The sequence below is a fragment of the Pagrus major genome, chromosome 11, assembly GCF_040436345.1.
Source record: "Pagrus major chromosome 11, Pma_NU_1.0".
Lineage (NCBI taxonomy): Eukaryota > Metazoa > Chordata > Actinopteri > Spariformes > Sparidae > Pagrus > Pagrus major.
The window spans coordinates 14,357,199-14,384,192 of record NC_133225.1 but is presented as its reverse complement, the minus strand read 5'-3'; the positions used below and the strand labels follow the sequence as shown (position 1 = coordinate 14,384,192).

General features: G+C 42.7%; 1 protein-coding gene across 1 annotated transcript in view; it reads right to left on the bottom strand.

The window, feature by feature from the left end:
* The window catches only part of cpamd8 (C3 and PZP like alpha-2-macroglobulin domain containing 8), a 44,631-nt gene that overhangs the window by 4,510 nt on the left and 13,127 nt on the right, over positions 1 to 26,994 (bottom strand). The window contains exons 20-41 of the mRNA XM_073476561.1: positions 25,842 to 26,073; positions 23,683 to 23,836; positions 21,197 to 21,327; positions 21,040 to 21,091; positions 20,621 to 20,919; positions 19,634 to 19,711; positions 19,391 to 19,547; positions 19,076 to 19,252; positions 16,641 to 16,722; positions 12,838 to 12,994; positions 11,562 to 11,636; positions 10,137 to 10,302; positions 9,458 to 9,544; positions 9,168 to 9,304; positions 8,801 to 8,956; positions 7,915 to 7,977; positions 5,190 to 5,446; positions 5,012 to 5,099; positions 1,682 to 1,756; positions 1,381 to 1,486; positions 1,060 to 1,170; positions 764 to 976 (exon numbers count right to left, since the gene is read on the bottom strand). Coding sequence (XP_073332662.1) covers positions 764 to 976; positions 1,060 to 1,170; positions 1,381 to 1,486; positions 1,682 to 1,756; positions 5,012 to 5,099; positions 5,190 to 5,446; positions 7,915 to 7,977; positions 8,801 to 8,956; positions 9,168 to 9,304; positions 9,458 to 9,544; positions 10,137 to 10,302; positions 11,562 to 11,636; positions 12,838 to 12,994; positions 16,641 to 16,722; positions 19,076 to 19,252; positions 19,391 to 19,547; positions 19,634 to 19,711; positions 20,621 to 20,919; positions 21,040 to 21,091; positions 21,197 to 21,327; positions 23,683 to 23,836; positions 25,842 to 26,073 — 3,053 coding nt within the window. The remainder of the gene's footprint in view (positions 1 to 763; positions 977 to 1,059; positions 1,171 to 1,380; positions 1,487 to 1,681; positions 1,757 to 5,011; positions 5,100 to 5,189; positions 5,447 to 7,914; positions 7,978 to 8,800; positions 8,957 to 9,167; positions 9,305 to 9,457; positions 9,545 to 10,136; positions 10,303 to 11,561; positions 11,637 to 12,837; positions 12,995 to 16,640; positions 16,723 to 19,075; positions 19,253 to 19,390; positions 19,548 to 19,633; positions 19,712 to 20,620; positions 20,920 to 21,039; positions 21,092 to 21,196; positions 21,328 to 23,682; positions 23,837 to 25,841; positions 26,074 to 26,994) is intronic.

Sequence of the window (26,994 nt, the reverse complement as noted above, 5' to 3'; positions counted from 1 at the left end):
CAGCAGAGAGTGAGAGAGGGGGGGGGGGTACGATGGGTAGCTCTCCTCAGAAAACTCATCCAGTAATCAGCTCAACACCTGAACAGCTGTTTCTACAGCGCAGATCACGGCACACACACAGGAGCATCGACACACTTTCATGTGCATGCGTACACAGTGGACATGTGGATGATTACAAACTCACCAGTTCAAGCAAATCCATCTTACTGTATCCCGTAAAGAACACAAGCATCACAAGAGTTGCTGTGAACACACTCCTACAAACGCACACATTGTTCCTCTTAAGGGAGGAAAACTTCGGTGTGAGTTACAGTCGCGAATAACGTCTGTCGTGACGTCAATGTCATCTTCAGTTGACCCAGAAGCTGTTTTTCAACTGATCAAAGAAACATGTTGATTCAAGACTTGTCTCTGTACAGCTGTGTCACTCTCATTCACTGTCAGACTTTATAGTGTTTGAAGCATTTCGATGAAAAATAAATTGGTTCGCAATCCAAAAAGTTCTGAACCAAAAAAGCAGGTTTCTCTGTGTGCATGTCATATTCTGCAGGTCGTCGTGCATTGTGCAATGCCCTCTGTTGATGATGCATCCTCGTTTACAATGGTTCTGCTCAAAACTACTTGGAAACGGTTCAAGAAGCGTAGCTAATTTGGTGGAGAAGGGGTATCTGAAATCTAGGTCTGGAACCAGGTAACAATAGTGATTGAATTGTTGTTATTTTAACTCCAAAGTTCAGGGGATGTGCGATGAAGGCTCTCTTACCATGAGGACACTGGGACAGAGGGACCTGCTTGATGCGTGTCCCGTTTCGACAGGCGAACACCTCCATCTGACACTGGTTCTGGTACAGCTGCCCGTCTGATCCACAAACTGGCTCCCCGTCGTAACCGCAGTCCCTGTAGCACGTGCAGCGCTCAAACTGCTCCTCCTCCAGGCAGCCAAACACATTGTTGCACTGGTTTGTCTGCACAAAACCTGCAGGGGAAAAATAAGTATTTTTAATAGACGAGTGGATGTGTGGTGTCTGTGAATCACTAAGGACATAGCATGAGTCTCACCTATCCACTGATTGGTCGAACTTTCCACCTCGTTGCAAGTGGGTCCATCACACAGCTCCCGTGCTAGCGGACTGCTCTCGCTAACATTGTAGAACCGGGTGGCCTCAAAGGCTGCATGACAAGCACAGACCCACACCGGCACGTTCACACATCCACACACACAAAACAATGATGACGCTCACCATAACTAGGTCATAAACTTAAAAAAAAATCCAATTTCTACGAAAAAGAAGCCACTTCATAAATCATGGTGAGTTATACGGTTTTCCTGCTCTGTAACTCTTTCAAGAGCAGTACTTAAAATATTCATCAGAGGCACACCTGGTTCGTAGTAGTCATAGATCTTGACCGGAACAGGCGCTGTCTTGCCCACAATGTATTCCCTCACAGCTTGAAAGGCCACACACGTCATACACTGGCTGGGGATCTAAGAGGGGGTGAGAAACACAGAAAAAATATGTACAAGAACACCCAGAAAAGCATACAAACATAGAGACATAAAACACACCTTGCACTCACAAAATTTTCCTAATCCTGTGCAAACAAGTGAGGAACCCTCTCCTCATCCACCATTACCACACATACAGTATTCTTCAGGCCCTGATGGACACAACAAACTCACCTCATCAAAGTAGAACAACACTTTTCTCCCATTCAGCTCATATCTCTTCAGACCCACACGTTTGTCCATCAGCAGCTGTCAAGGGAGACACGTGAAAAGATCAGTTTGTAAACAAACACACAATTTGACTGAGGCAAATCTGTGCAAACACAGTCTTAAAGAGGTTGGCCTGAGTATGTGTGCATGTGTGTGTTGTTGATGTCCTCGTTAAACACTACAGTGGGGAATTATATTTGAAATAATATTTGAAAATAGTTGTGATGCCTCTCAGTAGTTTCTAGAATTGAAACCTTCAAACTTTAAAATGAACTAATGAAAATCAAAATCAAATCTATTCATATCTCTCTCTCATGCATTATATCTATCTGGATTAAGTAAATGCTATAGCTGATCCTGATGAAAATGAATTTAGACTTTAGGCTTTAACTGATTAACAGCACAAACTGCACATTCATGGACAGTTAGAACACATGGATTGTGGTCAAGTCAGCTGTACATTAAACTTGAGCATTGATATGCAACTAGTAGTCACGGACATGGAAATAGACATGAATAGTAATCAGCACCACAGCAGACTGGACAGCTCCGTCATATGCAAACAAGGGTTTAATAATCACTGAGATCAAAATCAAAGCGTTAAATATGTAACAAAACCTTGGGTTGACTCAATAAGGCCTGGGATAACATAATAACAGAATAGTCCTATGAGCCATTAGGACATGTTGATACTAGTGAGTCCTTGCACAATCCTGAATCAGAGCTGTCATAAATCATTGTCAGTTCAGCTGAGATACACCACATTGCCTTCTTGTTAAAAGCTAATTAAAGGCAATGAAAACAATCGTGATGTGATAAATGTTGCAAATATGTAACAGGTGGTTTTGTCCTAAACTAAACGTTAACAGCTTTAACAAGCAACAGACCGAGCTTACTAACATTACTGAACTGAACTGAAGTCAGAAGTGATATTCGATTCATTGCAAGACACTCATCTATGGGACATCACCATGTCAGTAAAAGTGAAGTGGAAAAAAGACCCCTAAAAATGCAAAAAGCTCGAATCATATATTTATCATTTGCATTGTGGTCTCAGTTTCACAGAATTTGAGCGTCTTACTCAGTCTTCTAGACTTCTAGTTATGAAGTAGAGACTCTGGTAAGTCAGACTGGCAGGGGAATCTGTTTTCAAGCACCGGCATGCTTTAACAAAAGTATCATTATTTGGCTCCAGTGGCCGTATGGTATATCACCCCTTCGTCCGACACGACATATTGCTGTATCGATAATTTGTCCCACCCCTGATCAGTGACTACAAATCTTTAAACTGAATTTAACGGAACAATTCAAATCAGCAAAGTGATTCACAATTCATACCTCTAGTACAGTGCCCTTACCACCCAACTGTCAGAGGCCACATGGTCTACATTTGAATGTGCTCTGTGGGCCACAACTGGAGCGCAAACACTATGCACCCTACCATGACATGACAGCATTGGTGGAAAATGTACAAGTCGCTAATCATGAGACTTCTAATCATGAGACTCAACTAGGTCTACATTAGTGGATATCAACAAGGGGCCCATCATAGCTTTCCTCTGGGATCATATTATCAGTGTTTTATACTTAAGAGAGCGTTTCTGGTATTTAGCGAACCTTGTGCACAAATGTATGACTGGATCAGATATGCATGACCATATCAAGTAAATATGAGTGTATGAATGAGTAATGGGGAAGCTGTTTACTGCAAATTTGAGTGTGTACGTAAAGAGCCAGCAGAGTTAATTCCCCCCACGGGGGGATTTTTCATTCTGTCAAAGGTGGCAGCCTGTGGACAGCAGGGGTTTATGAGGTTCTCAGCCTGAGCTGGCGCCACCGAGACACACACACACACACACACACACACACACACACACACACACACACACACACACACACACACACACACACACGGGTCTCTCTATTTACAAAAGCATTGTTTGTCTATCTAGCACCTAACATTGCCAATGAACTCCCATAGCTCGAATGTTATATCCACAGTGTGTTCCGAGTTGTTAAACAAACCTCATTATATTGGGTGATAAGAGGCCGTGGCTGTGGTAGCTCCCAGTCAGTCACTGGACTAATCATTCATGACTGCAGCTTCCATGAAAGCAACTAGACATGACTGTAGAAGCCAAGCTTGCCACCATAAATTGAGGAATGTAAGTGGCAGTCGGGCAGGCAGCAGTAAAACTCCAAGAGAGGCCAGCGGGGGTGTAAACTGAGCTTGTTAGCCACTACAACTCGGGTCAGCCTCAGCTGACACACTCGTAGCAGTATGTGTGTGCGTGTTTAACATCTCCCCAGGTAGCCAGAGAGGTGGCTCTCTTAGAGATGGAAGCCTGCAGACTAAGGCCCTATAACTGTCCAGTAATGAGGGACAGGCTTCTGATGGGTGGCTGGGGAGCTGACCTGGAACCAGCTCTTAAATTTACCATTAATTTCTCTCGCTCTCCATCAGTACTAATGGTTCCTCAATTCACCCATCTATTCTACGTCTGTTACTTTAATCCAGTCCTCTCTAGCTTATTTACAGTTTATCTCTCTCTTTCCTCTGTCCTTTGCAAACTATCTTTTCTTGAAGTCTTAGGCCCAATGAGGTGTGTGTGTTTGGTTTGTAGGCCCAGAGAGGCCCAGTGACCTCTGGCCTGGAGACATTGTAACCTCACAGTGCCTGAGCTGGCTGGTCTTTCTCTTATCATACCTGAAAAAAAACACCATAAAAAAAGACCCTTGCCTTAATGACCATTCCTGTGACTATGAAACATACACATGAAATACTTGTATGTAACAGGGCCTGTCTCATTTGAAGGAAGTCTTCAGGAGTTCTTCAGTCCAACAACTTCTTACAACAATGAAGAGAATGACAGGTAAACACTTGACTCCTTCCTGCTCTGATCTTCTATTGTACTGCAGGATAAACGTCCATACGTGTGTTTGTTGATGCGGGTACATTAAGGGATGCATCCTGTGTGGGTGTAAATGTGTACACGTGAGCCTGGAGTTTGCAAAGGAGTCTTCAGAGGAAACAGGAGGAGTCTGATGAATTCCATGACATACTGCTCTTTGTCAAATGGCCTCCAGATGTGGGCGCATCTGTCTTTCATTCTACCTGCCTTTGGGTTCGGGCGCTTACCTGACTACTCGCCCTGCCTGTCGAGCAATCGCTGAGCCACTGTGAGCAACAATAATATCCAGTGGGTGTGTATGGGTCTGTGTATGTACAGGTCGATGTACAATCTCTAAACCTTTGGCAAAAGTGTGTGCATGTGCATTAATGTGATTACGTACCCTCTCAAGACTTTCAACATCTGCTCGGAAGCCAGAAATCATGGGAACTTCTATGACGGCCATGTTGGATGAGCCTGAATGGAGCCACCTAGATAGAGAGTCGGGGTCAGGATGAAAATTGCTAAAAGCAGAGCTATGCAACATCTTTATTTGAACATGTTTTTTTGTTTTTTTTTACCTGGCACAGACTTCTAAGGAGATGTGGAAGTCCATTTTGTCCTGGTGGGCTGCTGGGTCATCGTCATCTATGGGCGCCCGTCGCTTCCGGTTAAGCTCAGAGCGGTTGTCAGCACGGCTCCGGGAGCGCGAGGAAGGATGGCGGGAAGGGGAGGAGGGGGGCTGCAGGTGTCGCTCCTGAAAAGGCTCTTTCAGGTCCACCTTGAGCTGGAAGGCTGGCTTGGAGACTGGGTCGGGTAGGTTGTAAGACACATCGATCTACAGAGAGAGCAGTGGGAGGGCTGTATTTAGGAATGATATCCGAGAAAATGAGACTTTAAATACTCAAATAGAGCAGCCTGACTGGCTCTGGGGATGGTACAATTGGACAGTCTGTTCACCAGTGAAGTTGAAAATGAAATACTGCAACAACTATTTAATGACTGCTATTGAATCTTTTACAAATATTCATGGTGGCCAGAGGATGAATCCTAATGACTTTTCTTTCAACGCCTCGAGCAGGTCAAAGTTTTCACATATCCTGTGAATTATGTCCACATCTTCGAGATGGATTAGCAATACGTTTTGTAAGGTCATTCATGGTCCCCAGAGGATGAAGCCTGTTGACTTTGCTGATTCCCTCACTTTCCTTTAGTGCCAACAGCAGGTTGACATTTTGTGGCTTTTGGAGACAACACCTCTTGAATTCGCTGCCATGAAATTTGGTACATTCATGGTGCCCAGAGGATGAACCCCAATGACTTCGGTGATCCCCTGCCTTTCCCTCTAGTGCCTCCAGCAGGTCAAAGTTTACACTTATCCTGTGAAATATGTCTACATCTACAAGATGGCTACTGAATGTAATCTTGTTTGCTGATAGGCAGATAACAATCAACAAGACAAATTTCAGCCATTACAGCTGCTCGGCTGATAAATCAGTGCATCGCAGGCTAATGAGCAAATATGGCTTCACAGAGCTGCTAGAATGTCTGTAGTCTGTATATTTGTGTTTTATACTGTTCCCAAGTCTCTGACTTATTTTGGCTTCAGCTTTACTTTTTTATAGAAGGACATGACCAACAACAAGCACAGACCTTGTGTAGTCCTGATATAGAGACATTAATTTGTTTGCCAAGTGTTTGGTATGTGTTTGAGGCATATTTTTGTATGAAGAAACAAAATTAATACGTTTTGGCATCAGGGACTGAAAACAAACTACTTAAGAGTTCAAATATTTAGGACCTCCGGCCTTGAAAAGACTAGACAGTCGGGAAAAAAAACGACTTAGGCAGCACTTTAAAGCATAAACCACAAATCATATTCACTGGACACAAGACATGCATTCAGAGAGCTACTATTTCAGCCCGAGGACAACTCACTGCTTTGATGCTCTTTTTAATTTCACAGAAGATTATTATTCCCAGAACCGTACACATTCTGAATAAATCATCCAGGCTGATTTGAGACCTTTGCAAAGCTACTAAATAATAATCCTGGGGCACAGGACGTATACTCATCACATACAGTGTCTACAAACACACACACACACATACACGCACACACAGGCAGGATTCTCTTTGATTGCCCCGCTCTTGTATTTCATGAGAGCCCAGGTGTCGCTGGCCTGAGGGGCTGTCAGAGGGGTGTGTTGACGCATGGAGAGGTGTGGATGGAGAGAAAGTAGAGCAGGACGGAGGTGTGGGTAAAGAAACTGCGTGTTTTTGAGTGAGAAACCTGTTGAGGAGAACGAGCTGGAAGACGTTTCAGGCACCACATGGCAGAGCACAACATCCGCTGCCGTAGCTGGCTCTGCCTCAGTCGAACCGAGTCATATCTCACATACAGGTTTTAAACATCCCTGATCACACATGCTTTTTCCCTAGTATTAAAAACTGATTTTTAAATGTTTGTGCTTAATCTAAAGTGTATTTAAAATGTACTTTTAAAAGTGAACTTCAGAATGGATTTCATTAAATTCAACTCCAATCCACTAAAAACAAATATATTAATTCAACAATACTTCAAGTGGTATTTTAGTGTACTTCTAAAAATTTTACTTTGTTGTAAGTATATCAATATATCAGTATATTACTACATTATATTAGTATTTAGTGTAAGATTATACTAAATTGCAAATACTTGCAGTAGTAACTGAGTGTAGTTAAAGGAAGTATACTAGTTTCACAGCCTTTGTAATACACTGTCAGCATGCTTTACTGAAGTGTACTTTAATTTAATTTCATTATAGGCATATTTTAGTAGATTTACAACCGGTACACTTCAATGTTCATTTAATTTAAGATGTTTTACTTATGTGTACTTTTAGTACAGTTTTAGTACAAAATGTATGTATACAATGTACATTTTCAGGCTGCTTCATTATTGTAGGATTTAATATATTTAGTATGTTTTTTTCAGAAGGGTTCATTTTATTCCTTTTTTGGTTTTAAAGCAGGGAAACATTCAAACATGTGTGAAAAGAAGAGAGGATCCTACAAATAGAAAAAATGACTCTTACTGTTTATGATACAGGTTTTTGTTTATCTGTGACAAGGTAGGGAGTAAACAGCACCCAGGGGATAACTTCTGGGAATAAACAGGAATGATCAACACATTCCAAAACATGTGGCTAAACTCTTACTACAGTTTACAGTGAGGAATTTGGGCGATTGATGAAGCATTAGAGTTCCTTCTCAGGCAACATTCAAGACTTTAAATGTGTCTGTTTTATGTGAGCACTACAATACCTGCATGAGACAGCAGCCTTCACCTTTAGCGCTCACAAAAAGGCCAGTGGGGACACTGGGGATCTGAAAAAAAAGAAATAAGAGAAACAAAGGGAGTCAGAGGGGGCAGGGAGAGGTGAATGAGTCATTTATCAAGTGAATGAATGCTGTAGGCTGCTGCACTGCCACTAGTGCTTCCCTGGCTACTAACCAGCAGGCCTTAATTGCCCTCAATTAAGCTGACACCACTAATCACAGCAGATGAACATGCCCGGCAGAGAGAACGTACTGCACTCTCACCTGAACCACTCTGGCTGTCTGATGGAGTTTTACACACACACACACACACGCACACACGCACACACACACACACACACGCACACACACACACACAGCAGCAGCAGCACTGACCCGACGCCACAGTGCCCCGGCCAAGGTGGTTCGTGCCCACACTGTCAAGATTGTAATGTGTAGGCAAACGGGCCAATAAAACAGAGTTATTAAATCAACAGACCAACAAGGTGCTTTTGGGAAATCCAGCCCAGCTAAGCCTAGTTTGGTTTGGCACAGTGAAAAGGTCCTGGCTACTAAACAACCGGACATAGAAACCTGGAGATTAATGTTTAATACCACAGGGTGGCTCTGGTACATAGATGTTCATCAATCACTGTAATAAAGAGGGAAACATTTCTAAATTGCACTGAAGTACTGAGGTTTCTGTGAAGTGAAATTTCTCAGGCCATCACTGGTCTTTGATGTTGATAAAAACGCTGTCGATCTAAACAAACAACCTCAAGGCAGCAGCACGTTAATTCACTTGTGCACACAAAATCATGGAGGAGCAAAAAAAAACAAACAAACTAACAAACAAACTTCTATCAAACACTGTTTTATTGGATGTGGTTACCTTGGCACTCTGGAGGAGTTTCTTGTTATCCCTGTTGAGTTCGAAGGTCTCCTGGAAGTCGAGGTTGGTGGAGGCCAGTGAGATGGTGAGGTTGACGCCTCCTACATAGGACAGGATAGCGTACTCCGACAGAGCCTGCAGAGCTACACACGTGTCCTGCACAGGGGATTCAGAAAAATCTGCTTTACATTTGAGTTTTTTTTTTTAAATCTTAAGTAGTACTAGCGAATTACTTTTACAAAAGACAGAGAATACAGAAAGCAGAGAATAACTTTAAAAACTGCTGTTTTCCTTGTTTAATTTTATTTGATCATGGAAGATGGTGCTACGGAGCAAAAGACAAGAGAAGCCGGACAAAAAGGGCTACCTGTGTGGAGGAGAAGCCACCCAAGGCATTCCTCTGCTGGGAGAGCCATTTGACCACAGGCAGAGCAGAAGCCACATCTCCAAGAAGGGTGTAGGTCAGAAGACCGTAGGCTGTCATCTCCACCTCTGCTGATACCACTGGGAACAAACAAAATGAATTACAATTATTGTTTTGTTTTTGTTGCATTATATTTCCAGGCAGGAAGCAGCTAATATAAATGTAACTGGCAGATCTGTACTGGTTCCTCCTATGCTCCAACAGGCAGGTAATTTAATAGTTGTAGAGTATACCTGACTGAGAGAGGCCATCGCTGAAGCCCATGAAAGTGTCCTCATCTGTCATAGTGCTGCCAGTCAGACTCCAGTGGGTGAGTCCATCTACAAAGACACACAAAGTGAGAAAATAAAGACAGGGAGGGCATCCTGTGTCATCTGACTCATTGTATCAATATCCTAAGTGTGCAAATCAATCAGTGACCAAGCCCTGTGTCTGTGTTGTACTTTGGGAGTAAAATTATTAAGTGCGAACATTGTTGTGCTCTCCAGCTTATACTCTGTCACATCTGCCAAAACATGCAAAAAGCTGAGTTGAAAGGAAGAGAGGGAAACGGTCAAAGGAAACCAACAGTGAGATAAGAGACAGAGGGGGAAAGGGAGGAGTGGACTGAGCTACTGCTGAGGACTACAGCAGCTCCTTTCACAGTCATTTTCATCTTATAATCATAGCAGCCTTTGGGCAGGAGGTTTTAGCTGTAAATCTCTAATGGTTCTGTGCTGTTGCAAAGATCTGATCAAAGAAATAAGCCACAGATTTCCACATATCAATGTAATCTTATTTTTTCTTGTGGTGCAATGTGGTCTTTGTCTGTCACCCGGTAAAACACCTGTTGTCCAGGTTGCTAAGCTCTGAATGAATGAACCTCCAGTGACTTGCTGATCGTGTTGCTCACAGTGATGAGTGTGGCAGTACCTTGTGTAATGGCCATGTGGTTGAGGCGGCGCAGGGCCAGCGGGGCGTAAGGGCTGCGTAGCAGAGCCAAGGCGTACGCAGACAGGGCTGTTGTGTAAGGGTCATCAGCAGAATAGGTGTTGCTCTCCAAGAAATCCTTGGCTTTGGTCACGGCCACTTTCTCTTCCTGAACCAGACAAGGACAGCAACGTGTGGGAAACATTTATGTATATTTAATATGTGTATTCAATGCTTTATTATGGAGGTGCCAAAATATATAAATGCATATAACCTTATAGCTTTTATCTAAAGCAACTGTATGTAACTTAGACTAACAGCTTTTAATTCTTGTACAGTACTAATTTTCCTGAGATCATCAGAGATGCCTCTTATATGACATGACCTTTGGCATACATTTAACACACACACACACACACACACACACACACACACACACACACACACACACACACACACACACACACACACACACACTGTTTAGCCCCGTTCACAACCAGCGCCTCTGCTTGCTCACTTGCAGTTATTGAATAAACATTCATTTTGGCCATTAAAAAGTTGAGAGTTGACTTTCATCTCACGCAGACGTGACCTTCCCTCTCATCCCTAAGATGATAGGCCTCCAGAGCCACTCACTGTAATTGCAGCAGTCATCTTTTAATTAAGTGAAATTGGAGGGGGGCTGAAGTTCTGCTTTGATGTGAAGGATACCTTTTCAGTTTTTATCAGTTGTAAAAAGGACAGACTATCAGAAGAAGCCTTCGGGATAGATAGCAGAAGGGGGTGGGGGGGCAAATGGATGGAGAGGAGCCAGGGAGAGGAAATGCTAAATAAAGCGTCAACTACGTGGACAAATGGAGAGCAAAGACAAAAACAATCAGCCGTTGGAGGCTGTCACATTGCCAAAGTAAGCAACATATGCTGATGATGATTTCAAAGGAATTATGCTGTAACTCTTGCTTTTCCCACATCTTGATTGAACAGCACATATGGTGCTGATGTTTAATCATGGAGGAGGGATTTTACTGACAGAAAACAGAGAGAAAAGTAGAGCAACAAGGGAAAAGGCAGAAAGGATACAGGGAGGAATGCAACCAAGGTGTCTTTCACAGAGCTTAATTGTCTCGGCACGTCAGTCTGAATCTTTTGATGTGGCCCGAAATGTGATTAGATATTAGATTAGCAGCACTGGGGCATAACAAATATGAGTAGGCTGACTGCCAGCACATCCATCTTCACAACTATTAGGAATGCAGCGATACGTCCACACACGACCTGTACGTGAATACACAGCAGGCTGGTGGGACGGGCTAAGGGAGTGAGTGGTTCAGGTGGGACAGGTAACACACTATTCACACTAAGTTCCTTCACTTTAAACACTGTTAAGCTCAACACTGCACACTGATGCCACTTTGTTGGACTGCTTACCTCAGTGGTTATCCCTGTCTCCAAGAGAGCTGCAACCACATAAGCTGTAAGTGAGATCTTCCCATGGATCCCTCCCTGTGGACAAAATCACAAATTAATTAACATCACATCGTAGAAGCGCATTAAGTCTTTTATTCAAAACAGGCACAAAAAAAAATTCAAGTGAGCATTAAGGTTTTTTCGAATTATGTGGTTTCCATCAACTTTTTCTGATGCCATAATTCAAAATGCTCAAAAAGTATGTTGGAAATATGGCTACTGTCTGAAGGAGTTAAAAGCATCTTCATCAAGATTGCTGCTTTATGACACATAGTGTACTTTGGACTAAACAAAAAAAAATAATGGTGCATCTGGGGTTTATGTTAGCAAACAGCAGTAGCACATATTGTTGTCTGCCAAAAAGAAAAAGAGGGAAAAAAATTAAAAGTTCAACTGGGCAGTCGAACCATCATTTTCCTATGGTATTATTCACCTTGTGTGCAACCTCTCTTGCACTTCCCGTTCCGATTTTCACTTTCTACTTCCTGCTCACCTGTGTTCCCAGTGTCCTGTTTCCCTCCTGTGTTCCTATGTTCCTATGTTCCTACCCAGTGTGATTTCCCCCCACACCAGTCTCACATCAGCCTCATCAGCACTGCCCTGTTCCCGGTGTCTCTCCACCTGCTCCTTGTTAATTTAGTTTAAGCCTGTGTTATTCCCTCACTCTTTGTTTGTTAGTTTATTTTCGTCCATGTGTTTCCTTTGCTTCTGTGCCTGTTCCCGAGTCCTTGTGTGTTCCCTGTGCTCCTGATTTGTTTCTTCTGGTTTTCTGGTTTGTCTTTAGTTTTTGTATTACTTTGGTATTTTTCTTTGCCTGCCTTTTTGTTTGTTGGATTTTGGAGTTTAGTTATCAGCATCAAAGCTTGCTTTTTGTTCCTTTACCTGCCTGCCTGTGTTCGTGTGTTTTGCTTTTGGGTCCATTTTCCCATAAACGTGACAGAGCGGCTTTTGGACACTTGGCCCAGGCAAGTTGCGCATCCAGCCCTGCTCCACAGGACGGAATAGACAAAATGATCTGCACCATTTGTGAGAGGGCAGGTAGGACAAATCATAGTGTTTTTTTGGTTATACTGTATACTGTGTGGCTATTTAAAACATATGTTCTCAATGGCCAGAATTCTGTAATATGAACTGCCATAGTGGCTGTCAAAAAAAAAAGTCTAGAATAAAGCATCCATGTCTGTTCCTGCTCTTCATCCTACCCCCATATCCCACATCCATAAGGACACAAGCCTACCTGCAAGTCTTTGTTGAGGATGCGACCCATGGCGGGGAAGGAGCCATCATCTCGCTGATGTTTGATGAGCCAGGACTTGGCTGCACGAAGCTCCTCGGGGTCAATGAAGATGAAACCCCGAGACTGAGCAAAGGACTTCAGCACAAATGCTGTCAACCTGGAGGGAGGAAGATAGAGGAGGAGGGGGTGAGACAGGGGGTCGTTTCTAACATGTCCTGGCAAATCCTACAAAAATACTTAACTAATGAGAGTTTGACAGCAATCACTTTTTTAGTTTTCCAACAAGTCACACTCATTCAATCTGTCAACAGAGGGGGAGAGGGGCTGATAGAGAAGAACGTAGATGGAGGGATGTTTTTGTCAGAGATAGAGGGAGGAAGGGTGGATGGTATGTATGGAGGGATCTGAGGAAATGGAAAAAAGAAAGGAAGTGAGCAGGGGAGCAGATGGGATGCGGCAGGGTTTGATCACTGCTACAGGATGCGGCAGCTGTGCCATTGAGAATGTGAAATATCACCCAGGCCAATCATCTATCTTTCTGCATGTATGTTGGAGATTCCCCAAAAGCATTCCGCAACTTATACAAACAAGGATCCCAGGGACAGAGGTTGTGAATCTGGCAGGCCTGGGAGTGCAACTGAAAGTTTATGAGCCATGGTTTTAGTGGGCCACGGTGGAGAAGGACCAGGGGAACCACGCAGAAAGGCCAAGGTCAGCCCTGGGGGGACACGGCTGAGCTAATAAACACACACTCATCCATAAACAAAAGACCTCCCGGTAGTGCAGCAGTCTTTGGCCAACAACTCCACTGTGACTGCAAGACATTCCATTACAGCACCCCGTATAGGGTGAGGCAAGCTGTTTACCATATAAAGAACGAAACACAAGATGGAAATGAAGAAATAAACAAACAGGTCGTGCTCTAGTTTCTCAACACAGCTCGTAAGTGAGCGCACAATCCAAGAAAGAGCACCAGGGGAGATGAGTAGGAAAAAAAAGACCTTGCTCTCGTAAAGCGAAACATTAAATCTTCCCTGGCTGGAACCTGGATGTTATTCCTCCCTGGAGACAAAACTAGGGATGGAGGCGCAAGCCTGTTGGAATTTTTATAATGTTAAGTAATATCATGTCACTGGCTTTAAATGTCGGGCCCCAGGGAAAGACACTGGAGAGTGTAAATATGATTTAGTTCGGGAAGGAAGGAAGCACTAGACAGGCTCACTTCCACCACTCGGCCCTTGGCTGGAGTCATCGTCTCCGGATTCTCCCCCTCCCCGTTCATTCTCCTGTTTTGTGGCTTCCCACTTCCAGATCCCCTCTCTGCGCTACTCTTATCCAGCTCCATGCTTCAAAGGATACATCTGAAGCATATTTTTACAATACATGGGTGTGCTGCATGATGTGAGCTGAACTTACATTCACTAAAGTGTTCCCCAGTCCTGTTTAAGTGTTGAGATGTTGCTGCTGTGTTGTTTGGGAAAGCATTACTGGGTCTGTCACTAAACTTGCATATAACTGGATAATGCCAACATATTACTAACAAGTGGTTAGGATTAGGTGTAGTTGCCATGAAGCTGCTGAAGCTGAAATGATGGATTAGGTGCTACTGCTGCTACTAAGCTAGGAAATTAAATCAAGACATATAAAATGTTAGCAAATGTCTGGCTGTGGCTGATCATTTCTTTAATATTCGGTGGTTTTGTCCGTATTTTCAAACAGCAGTCTTCTGCAGGCTGTCTGTGAATGATAGATTTGTAAAAAGCCTGCATGCCCAGATCATAGAGGGCTTTATTTTGACAAATACACATCTCTTGAATGGCTTTACAGCCAGAAAGAAAACTGACTTGCCAGTTTGGCACAGGACTGCAAATACCTATTAGGATAATACAGCAACAGATATCAGTTCTTTCAATCTCTGCTGGTATTCAGCCCCCCAACCCTGCTAACGCTGTCAGATCAGTCTTTGGGCAGACACAAATGCCATGCCAGCCTCAACATGTAGAGCGATGGACTGCAACTATGAAAGAAAAAAAAAAAAACTGGCCCGCTTTTAAAAATAATTATATAAGGAGTGAGCGCACTTTTGACAAGTTTGTTAAAAGCAATTTATTAGATTCACTTCAACCTGAGCTTTTTCTGTTAGCAAAAATGTATAAACATATGTAAACTTGAGGGTTTCCTTTGGAAGATGAATTAGATAAACTGTCTTTTTTCACTAGGTTTGTGAGAGAGTTGAGGTTTATGCACTGTTACATTGGTCTGGTATTATAAAATAAGATATATGGGGTACCACAGTAGCTCAGTTGGTAGAGTGTGCACCCCATTTACTGAGGCTGTGTCCCAGCTGCAGCTGTGAGGACAAAGCCGCTGTACAATGTTTTGCTGCATACGACATGTGGCCCTCTGCTGCACGTCATCCCCTGTCTCTCTACCTCCTTTTCTGTCATCTCTGCAGCCGTCCTGTCAGTTAAAGGCATGAAAAGCCCAAATAAATAAATAAATAAATTTGGGTATGAAAGTTGCAAGTAAGTCCAATGGGGCAAATTAAGGGAATAATGAATGTAGACAATTCAAAATCTGCATAGGTGCATGGAATAAACACCCAACAATGTTACATTGAAAAGAAGCCAGGGGTTAAAAAACTCTTTTACCCTATAATTCCTCGTCAGTGTCTTCTTTTCTTTACATTACATTAAGGCAGTGAACTTTCAACCCTCTCTGTGCAGTGTTAACAGCCTTGGCAGCAGAGATAGCCAGTGCTGCACACCAAACCATTACTGCCAGCCCTTGTCATTATGTTCAATCTTTTCATTAGATCCTGTCAATTTCCACTCAGATACATTTTACAAGCTGGAATACATTAACACGGAATTACAGGCGCTTTTAAGTATGCAGTAAATACACTGGTCCACTCGTGAACTCTGGAACTAAAAACAAAAGCTGGGCTTGTTTTGGATGCAAACATGTTGTTGATGGATTCATAAAGTGTCTGATGCAGGTTTACTGAAGGTTCACCATCTCAGCTGTGCCCACAACCCACACTCGTGGCCCCGGGCGCCAAGGAAAACTCCAAACCACTGCTTGTTACATCCTCATATCCTCTCACAGTCATCACGGGGAAGACTTTCCATAGCAGTTTAATGTTACCGATTACACCCAGGTAGTGAGTCATAAAGAGGCATGCTCCACTTCTATTTTCTAGAGAGCAATTTGGTGAGGTGGCTCCAGACAACTTACAACACTGTCTCCAATAGTGGCATTAAGAGCTCGTCTGTGGGGCCAAAGCAGCATGGGTCCACTCGGTGCCACGGATATGAACCCTGATTAACTGCAAATAAATCTTGACAGCTTTGCCTACCTCAGGGATCCAATTATGCAGTTTGTTTATGATTCTCTGTCGTTTATGTAACCTGCTGTTTCACAGTGTTAGCTCTATTAAATATCATAATACCCACCTCAGCTCGTAAATCAACCAGAGGTATGCACATTGAGCATGGGCCTCAAAATGCAAGCAGTGGAGCTCCCCACTGAGAGCATTGATTTCAGTTTTATAAATATCATGAGATGGTTCTGTCTGCCTGCCTGCCCCCGGGGAGTGTAAACATTAAACAAGCACTCACCGGTGATTTAAGCACATCAACAGGAATAGATTAATTTGAGCACAGCGGACTGATATGCTGATAAAAACTTCATTGCTTTGGCCAGCAACCTATGTCCCAGTCAAAGCTGAAGAATGTGGCTACAGCATAGTTTGACTGGTATGAGTTGTGTAAGCGTTAACAGCTACACCTACAATCACTTACCACATACTGCCAGAGGAATCCCTCTCTCCGAAGGCACTGTAGGATCCATCCTGCCGTTTGTAGGTCAGTTGTCGCTGGTAGCCTGGATAAGAAATAAGAATGGGAGAGGTGACCAAAATCATCTACATACTTTTCCAGGTTGTACAGAGCCTGTCGAGACTGTATGAGCTGCAACTGAACATTTCTTACAAATCACTGCAGACACCGATACCACACTAACTGCAAGAGGTGAGTAAACAGAATTTAAAGTAAATTGTGTTTAATGTTTTAGAAAAGTGTTGAAATGCTCTTTGGCCATTCATTTGGTGTTTTTATGCAGTGCCCAATGGACATGGTGCAAAGTTGGAAAGAGAGGTGTGACAAGCTACACACAAATGACCAAAAGTGTTGATTCTACCACACACCTTATTTCGTAAAAACAAAACAAAACGATGCAAAACCTCTACGACTTCAATTAATCGATTAGTTGTCAACTATGAAATCAATCGGCAATTATTTTGACACTGTATATTGGTTTTGGATAACTTTTTAAGGACTTCTTTTTGTCAGAATGTTCTGATTACAGCTTCTTAATGGTGAATATTTTCTGTTTTTTTTTACTCCTCTGTGACAGTGAACTGAATATCTTTGGGTTGTTGACAAAACAAGACATTTGAAGATGATGTCATGGACTTTGGGAAACATCGATCGACATTTTTCACCATTTCCTGACATTTTACAGACCATACAACTAATGGATTAATCTAGAACATAACCAACAATGAAAACAATTGTTAGTTGCAGCCCTAATATACATTTTAAATTCTTCTGGGATCCTGAGCCACATATTACATTTTCTAAGTCTCTGCAGCAAAAATTTGTGCACAAAGTTTTTTTTCCCGGCTATTTTTGAAGCAGTCCATTGTGTTAGGTCAAGGTCAGGCTCAATGACATTTCCAATGCCAGGATGGTGAGAATGAGTCTTGAACTTTGCCACCTGTCCAAAGCTTAGGCACAACTCTTTGACATCCATCTGCAGGATGAACTGTCCCTGGTATAGCATAGCAAGAGTTATTGACTCCTTTCACACTGGACTAATTCCTGGGTCAAATGATTCTGCAGTATTCATGGGTATTTATTGGCTTTAGCTGTGGAAACACACCTGAAAGAACACAATATTTTTTGCTCCTTTCCTCGCATGATTCAAGCAGCGCTCAAACATCCTTCAGTCAGTGTTGAGTTTGAAGAGATATAATAAGATATAAAAAACTAACATCCGGCCTCCATACTTTCTACTGGTCCATATTTTCTCACACAAGCATTTAAAAACCTGCATTTACACTCTTAATTTTGGTGTAAAAATGGTAAATATGGAAAAAAACAGTGGAGACGGTGAGAAGATTGGTCTGGTTAACTAAGAGAAACAACATCCAGCTTCATGTTCCAATCCATGAGCCAAAGTATTAAGTGCCAGCCAGGCCAAGGCTCCTCTGTGAAGAAATCAACAGAAAACTATATCCAAGATAAACTTCACCCAAAAAGTTTCCAGAAAACCCAACAACAACAACGTACGACTTGCCAACAATTCGGAAACATTCCTTCCGCTCAGCATTAAGTCACTTTGCTCACTGTCGGGCCAGAAGGGATGTGACTTGCTGAGATTCTTGGCACACTCTGAGAGCTTAATTGATGCTTCTGTTTCCTCTGCTTAAACAGCTGCTAGGTAATTGGAGGTAGGTAGCCAGGATTTGGAGAATGCAACACATCTTCGGATAAACATGTCATCAGTTATCTGACCAGTAATCCAGACAGGTGGAATCTGTGGTACCAACGTGATCCTTCATCTCAAGGTCTATTGAATATATTACATCACTGAGTTGAATGAGTATGTAGCTGAAGATAATAGTTTGTATGAATTAAGAGCTCTTGGTACTCCTGATACTCAGCTTCTATTTTCCAACATTCCACTGGACATCATATCAAAACCAACATTGCAAGGGCACAAATCACTAAAGATGACAGGTAATCGATACTGAAGTGTTAAAAACACAAAACCCATCCAGTATTTGAGAAACTGGTTCTCCAGCACATCAAAGACAACATCCCGACAAGTTTGGACCCTCACCAGGATGCTTTCAGAACCAACAGATCCACAGAGGATGCCATATCCACTGCCCTCCAACTCAGTCTTCACACACACAATAGTTTGTTTTTGTTTCTTTTTCTGTGACGTAACTAAAAAGGACTCAGACTCAATTTCGTTTTGCAGCCCTGGCATTGTTAAATGATGAATAAATATAACCTTGTCACCTTAAAGTGTTTCCCTTTGAAGAGGTAAAGAGAGCATCGGAGAGTTTTTAAAGCTTCGTCTTGGTCTTTTTAAAGGATTAAAAATTTGGTCTCAGGATGCGAAATGTCATGAAAACCAGAATGTGGTTGGGTTGCTGTTTCTTTACCTTGCAGCAAGTAGTCAGTTGCTTCATTCTCGACCTCAGGGCTGAGCTGCCTGGTCTTCTGCAGGTACTTCAGAACAAAGACGTTGGGGGCAAAGTGGATCATGTTCTGCTCTCCACATCCAAAGGGCAGCCGCAACAGCTTGTCCAGGTTATTAAGAGTTGGCCCCATCACATCACCTGATACAGGTTCACACACACACCACACACATACAGAGAATATCCCATCACATTGCATATAAACATATTTTTTTGTTCCATTCAAATATGTAAACTTCACTGAGCTAAAGCTTTAAACATGCATGAGAGAAAGTTTACCAATCATATATGCAGTGGCCCTCTCAGATCCAGGCACCATGTTGTGCGGGACCCCCAGCGTGAAGGCTTCATTGTGGTTCTCGTCAGAGTCTTCCTTCCTCCAGATCTTAAACTCCCCAACCGAGCCCCAGCCTGTTGAGAAGCCTATGTGACGCACCTGAGTGAACAAACACATTATTTTTCAAATGATCTCTGATGATATCCAACTGCAGCGAGCGTATGAATGCCATAAAAAAGTCAAACCTGTCCAGGGAATTGTCCATTGCCCACTGACCAATGAAGGATCACTGACTCATTGGATGGATGTAAACCATGGCCAACCTGGAGAGAATAATGCAAACAGGCTGAATGAAAACACTTCTGGAGGAACACACATTTGTAATCAATAACCCATCTGTTATACTGCATTTGTTTGTGTTGTTTGGTTGTAGTGAAACTGCTCCCTGCACACACACAAATAGAATAGTATGCAAATCACAGTCAACAAGAAAACATCACAAGTTCATTGAACCCATTTTAGAAAGTAACTTTTTTTTGGTCTCCCTCATACTGAGCACTAACAAAGTCCTTCTGCCAAGTGTCGGTGATGCCAGTGTGATTCACTCACCTCCCACACACATAGACAAACACACAAACAGACCTACGTAGAGCACATTTCCTCTCTGTGCCTACAGTTTCATTGCATGATCACATTAAACCAAAGACCACGCAACTCCGAGCCCCACAGCTCAGCAGCCCAAAAATGCCCCCCCAACATAATAAATGAAACCTTTAGTCCTGTAATGTGCAGCCTTTTAACTGCTGCCTTTGGTGAACGGTGCTGGGACTGCGGAGCAGTGTGCCAGCCAGAGAGTGCCATGCGAGCACCAGGCCATGGATCACTGAGCGTCCTCGGTGACATCAGCCCCGTTAAGCGTGACCTTACGGGAAGGCACGCTAGTAAAAGTGGCGCCAGTCCTCGTAACACACAGACCCCATGGCCCGCTGAGTCTTTTTCACTCTCTTGTCTTTGTGTCGGGAGCATCCGCTTATGACCCGAACACAAATCTGATGCAACTGTTGTTCACCCGCTCAGCAGTTGATCAATTGTTTCCCATCTATCACACTAAACTGATACATATATTCATCTGACCACTGGAGTTAAGGAGAAGTTGCAAATCAGAAGCATTAAATGTTAACCTTAATTCTTGATTCATATTATTTTCTTCTAAAAGTCCTTTATCTCCTCACCTGCACCACGCCTCCCTTCCAACTGATCCAGAAGCTGCGGAACTCGTCCCAGGAGAGGATACCTGGCGTGGCAGCACTGACCAGGGGCTCGCCCATCTTGCCCAAGGAGATCCAGGAGCGAGTGTTTTGCCTACCCCCAAGTACGATCTCTAGCATCTCTGCAGTGTCATGAGGGCTGGCAGAGAGGGCGAAATGGGCATCGTTGTGGGTCTTCACTGCCACCTGGAACTGGTTCATCCTGGCCGGCTTTTTCACATACTGATACTCGTACTTGTTAGGGGTGGAAATGTGGATTCTCTCTAGGGAATAGAAATATTAAATATATTTAGGACAGTTTTTAGTGAAAATGACAGAGGGGGGATACAGAAGGAATCAATCTCCCATTGGAAAAATTGTTCAAAATTGATACCCGCACTGACCATTGGGACAGAAGAAGACGCTGTATGTGTATTCTCTGGGCAGGCCTTCTGGCTACAGGAGAGTAACAGGAAAAGAAACAGAGCTGGATTATCTCAACAAACCTAATGTCGACTCAATACAAAATATAAAGCAAGTCTTCTTCATCAGCTCTCTTACCTCAACCTGGACAGTCCTGCGGACATAGTCCAGACCGATTGGGGTCCTTCTTTCGTCCAGGTCGTTGCCTGTTTTGCCTGTATGGAGTCCATCTGAACAGCAGCTTGGTTCACTGTAGGCAATAGCACGGGCTATTGGGGCAAAGGAGAACAGAATTAGCTTTCCTTCTTTGAATTACCTCATGGCATAATATCAGCCACCTTGGTTGACTAGCAAGTCTGTGGTGTGTTGCTCAAGCCAAATTGGGACAACTGGACGATATTGTTTGGAACTTTGCCAATCTCAACGTTGAGGTTCATCCTTTTGAAGTATTTATACATAAATCTTTATGAGGAGAATTAAAGAAAAATAATTATCATATTAAGGTTGGCAAATTGTCAAGGGCTGTGGGGAAATCATCTCCACAGCCCGGAGAACACCACATCTCTAATGTAAATTACGGACATCAACATACGTTGCACAGGACAAACATGTCTGTAAGAGGACTCCCAGTTCTCTTGCTCGGGGAACACGTTGTAAATGTGGCCCTGTGCCAGTGTCGTCTCTTTGTGTGTGTGTACTGAGAGGGAAACACAAGGGGCCAGGGGACTAGGAGTGGGGCCATGGGGGGCCCATTGACCGTCAGTGACCTGCAAACTCATCAACATGCCACTGAGTGTCACAGCACAGCTCTGGTTGCTCCCCCACTGCTGGCCTGCTTTGTTCTCACATGCGCTCTGGAGGGGACTGTTTGTAACTGTGGGTGGGTGACCAGATCACACACAGCTCAGGTCCCTGGCCAGCAGAGCTCTCTTGAGCCAAAGGCTTGCCTTTTTGTGAGGCATCACACTGAGGGCGCTGACGTCCTCATGCCACTTAAGAACTCAAATAACACTATTTCCATGATCCAGCACAATCTAATCTGTATTGTTTACATGAGCATTAAAACTCTGGGGCGCGCCTTCAAAACAAAGGCTGAGCCTCCCTCCTTTCTGCTCATGTGACAGGGACTGTGGGACATAAAAATAGTTGATGTTAATTGTTGCAGTCATTTAAGATTACTTATTGTTTTGGTAACACTTTACATTCGGGTGCACATGTTAACCATTAACTAGTAGGTTATTAGCATGCATGTTGGCTTTTAATTGGTCATTATGAAGCACTTATAAATGCTTTATACTGCAAGACCATATTCTACAAGTACTCAGCCAAGTTTTCCTTCAATAACCTCCTAATTGCTGTTTATTGATATTAAGTAAGGAAGTTGTTGTACATGATTTATATCAATACGCTTTGCTCAGTACGGGTCTTTTAAAGTAATAGTACCACAACAATAGTCAATCATTCTCCCTTACTAAAGGATCTATTTTTATGTAACAAAACACAAAATTACCTCTAAATTGCATTGAGATAAGTTTTTCTATCTCAAAATATGTTCCCAATCTCAAAGTTAATGTTGATTAATAGCAGTTAATTAATAGTAGTTGTACTACGTTGCCATGCAGAACAAGATTAACATTAAGCGCTTTCTAATGACCAAAAATGCTACTAATATGCTGATAAGCAACAAGTTAATGGTTAATATATGTATCCTGATATAACGTGTTACAAATGTCTTTAAGTAAATATGAAGTTGCTTTGTTGCTATTTGTGTTACAGTATTACAAATGCTAATTTTTTATGTATTATACTGACCAATATTGAAAATTCATTCAAGCTATTTCTCAAGTTTTGCAAATGTGAATGTAAATCTGTCCAGCTTACCTGAATTTGCAATATGACATTAAAATGTTTCTTAATAAACCATATTTACACGGCGGCCATTTTCCTCTGTTATCACGCTCAGGGTGGGAAGCTCGAATGCTGGGATAGCTTTATGCTGCTGTGTTCTAGCTTGCTAGCAGTATAAACATAGAGATTTTGACAAATTGTTATCATTTCACCACTTCCTGACTGACCAGCAACTGAAAAGATGACGGACAGTGAATATCTGAAGGGACATCAGGCCATATTTCAAGGTAAAACAGCATACAGATAACCTGTTAGCTAACGTTAGCGTCAAACCACCTTCTAGCTCGCATTACCGTTTAACTACATCTTGTGCATTTTACTCCCAGGCTTATATAAATGTGTCCAAGATGTGTGTTGATATAGAACGATATTGAAGAATGAAATGAACACTATCAAATGGTAATGTTAGCTAGAAAGTGGTTGAATGCTCATGTTAGCTGTTGTCTAACGGAAGCTAATGGGTATACCTCCAGATTTTCACTGTCTACTGTCTTTTCAGTTGCTGATCAATCAGGAAGTGGTGATATGATAACAATTTGTCAGACTGCCTACGCTTATATGACTTGCAACCTGGAACACAGCAGTACGACACTTGAGCTTCCCAGCCTGAGCGTGATGTCGGAGGAAGATGGCCACCATGTGAATATAGGCTCTGGACAAGGTAATATTAAAACCCTACAAACCTGCCTACTTAAATTGTTGTTATTCCATAGTACCTGTGATGTTTGCTGACCCGAGTTCGGTGAAAGACAATACAATGGATGTTGGTGTAGCCTCTCCAGGAGCAACACACTTCTTCCTGGTAAGGTGGTGCTTTCCAGGGTGGCCGACAAACTTGATGCCTTTCGGAACGGAGACTTTAACATGAACCTGTGAGAGGAGAGGAGAGGAGAGGAGAGGAGAGGAGGAGGAGAGGAGAGGAGAGGAGAGGAGAGGAGAGGAGAGGAGAGGAGAGGAGAGGAGAGGAGAGGAGGAGGAGAGGAGAGAGAAAAGGGACAAATCATAGGCAATTGATCTTCTCTGACAGGCCACGATGACATCATTTCTGCCGGCATGCCCCTCCCTCTTATAGCGTGTTCTCCTCAAAGCTCTGAAAGCGAGGGAGAATTTTTTAAATCACATTGTGAATTTTCCATGCTGACTGACTCATGCTTCTCAAGCTCCCCTAAGGATTACGTTCCACTCATCGTCCAATTTTCTCAGAGGGTTCAGTAATGGAGATCTTTAACTGTTCTTTATCCACACGCCACGAGTCGTAAATAACCGAGCAGAAAATATAGGAATCACATGTTGCCGGGGTGGACATCAAAGGAAGGGCTACACTGGTTTGCATATTCACCTAACATGACATCAGGGCAGAACACGCACAGGCCATTTAACGGGCTCATCTGCAAACATCATGATGTCATCGGTGTGGAGCGCAGGATGGACTCATTTAAGGCCAACACAGAGCTTAGAGAGCTATTCAAAGTGAGCACTATAACATACTTCTGGGCTAATCTCATATCCACACATTGCAAACCTGTGCTTCCTTTGGCCACATTTCCAATCCTTCAGTACCCCCGGGCCTACCTGACTACTGTTATTCCAAAAACAAGCCTTGTTTATCACATATTGTTTTGACATCAGACCACTTCTTTGAAAAAAAACCCAAAACTTTAAGGATCATAACAGAGGTCTGTATGTTCTAACCTAACACCTGTGAAGCACATCATGTTTGTTATACTGGGCTCTATAAAACAATTGACTTGAATTTCCTACGTTCCAGACAGCCTGTGTTATCTACTCATGTCAACACACTATGAAATTCAACTTACTGAGGCTTTGTTTGTTTGGCAGTTTGGCCCTTTTCGAGTAGTTTTTACATGATTTGTCTTCTCTGGTGCACATGAAGTCACCAGCAACCTCTTTTCACTTGAGAGGAAGGGATATGTTGAATTTAAGACTTTTAAAGACCTTTTTCAATCCACATATAATGCATTTTAATACCTATTTTGGGGTGAGTTGAACACTAATCCATTGTGCAGCATGTCGAAGTGAGCAAGATACTGAACCCCAAATTGCTCCTGATGGCTGTTCCATCGCTGTATGCGAGTGTATTTAATATTGTATTGTATTGTGGGGTGCTTTGGTTTGAAAGTGTATGATTTCAATTCAATTCAATTCAATTCAATTCAAAGGGGCTTGAAAAAACAATTTAAGTCAGACCTGGATCACTATAACTTTTTTGTCTTTCAGAATTGTTGCTTCTTCATACAGTATCATTTTGCATCTCAACAATACAGTACAATACAAAAGGTGCTTGCTCTTGGCCTGTGGTCCATCATTAAGTTTCAGTGTTGGCCCTCTAAGGGAAAAAGTTTGGGAACTCCTGACCTAAAATGATGAATTATTAGATTCCATTTGTTTCAGTATTTCCAAGCAGTATATAACATTAATTCCTCATGATATCATAACGTGATCTGGACCTGTAAAGGTGCCATAAAAAGGATGGATCAACGGTTAATCTGCCACCTGGGGTGCCTCAAGCCCTATCATATCATTATTCATTTTCTCTGTGAAAAATCATGTATTCTTACATCTGGAGAACAAGATTTTTGTGGGTCAGGACATCTCTGCAGCACTTCAGTGCTTAACAATAATGCTGTTTTGTCACACATTTTACCTTTATCAAAAAATCTGCAGCTTCTTGGGAATTGTAAATTGCACTTGGCCAAATTGAGATTAATCTTTCAATTAATTGTGCAGCCCTAGTTGAGATAAAGACTGTGAAGTTTGTGCTGAGTGAAGACAGCTGCCGTTTATTGTGCAAACGCTGCACTGTGGGAAAAGTTACTTGTGTCTGCTCCATTTGCCCTCTCATTCATCACCTTACCTCAGCGCAGGTTGGCAGGTAGTTGTAGACAGTGAGGGGAACTTTGGTCTGCTCCCCTCTGATTAAGCTGTAGGGCAACGTGAAGTCGACAAAGAAGGGCTTGAAGGTACGAAGCTCAGCTTTCTTCGCTAAGCCCAGCCCCTTTTCCTGTGACAGGCTGACAGCTTCTGTCACCCATGTTGTGATCGAATCCGGCACATCCAATTTCAGCTCAGCCTCCCCGGTTTCAGAGCTGTAAGCATGTTGAGATACGACTTTAAACGTAATTGCACAGTGTAGTAAAAGAAAGATTTAGGCATCCTTTTCATGTTTTATGTTAGTTACAGCTGTGTCAACACCAACACCTGCACCAAAGTTACTACAGCAAACACTCTAAACTGGATAGGTGTGAGGTACAGTCAGGTGTTGACCCGATCTGTTTCTCTGAATGAAATGGGCTGAGATCATTATTGGCAACACATATTTAAAGTTGGTCTTGGCAAACTGTCACAGGTCATAATAAACTTGAAAACCTGCATGAACGCCCTTCCTTTTGATCAAAGTTGCCCAAAACTCATTTTAATAGACTTTTAAGGGGAAATCAGAGCTTTGGACTTCACAGGAAATTAGGCAGAGCTGAAGTCCCATCCAAAGGAATCAAGCATATGGAAATCTATGGGCATTTCATTTGTATTGGCTGAAAATAAATGGAAGGAGCTGTTGAGAAAGTGACAGTCTGTTCCAAGATTGCCCAATTTAAATGAGGCACATTCACACCCAAAGGAGGGAAACGCTGGACGCTCTTCCATCTTCTCGGCACGACTCGCACCTTTCCTTCCCAGCACCCCTTTCTTATCCTTAATTCCCATCTTCTTTTCTCCTGCCGACCTATTATCTTCTCCTCACACCTCATTTTCTGTCCCTGTTCTATCCTACTCTTATCAACTCATTCACTCTATGAACTTCTCTCCTTTTGTTTTTGTGTTTTTGCTCCTCTCTTCTCCATTTCTCTGCTCCCCTCCATGCTTTAGATTGTAACTAAATCCCATGTAAGTACAGACAATCTGGAGCACCTGATATATCTAGCCACAGGCATGTAACACACACACACAGACACACACACACACACACACACACACACACACACAAGTGAAATATTTATATAAAGATTTAA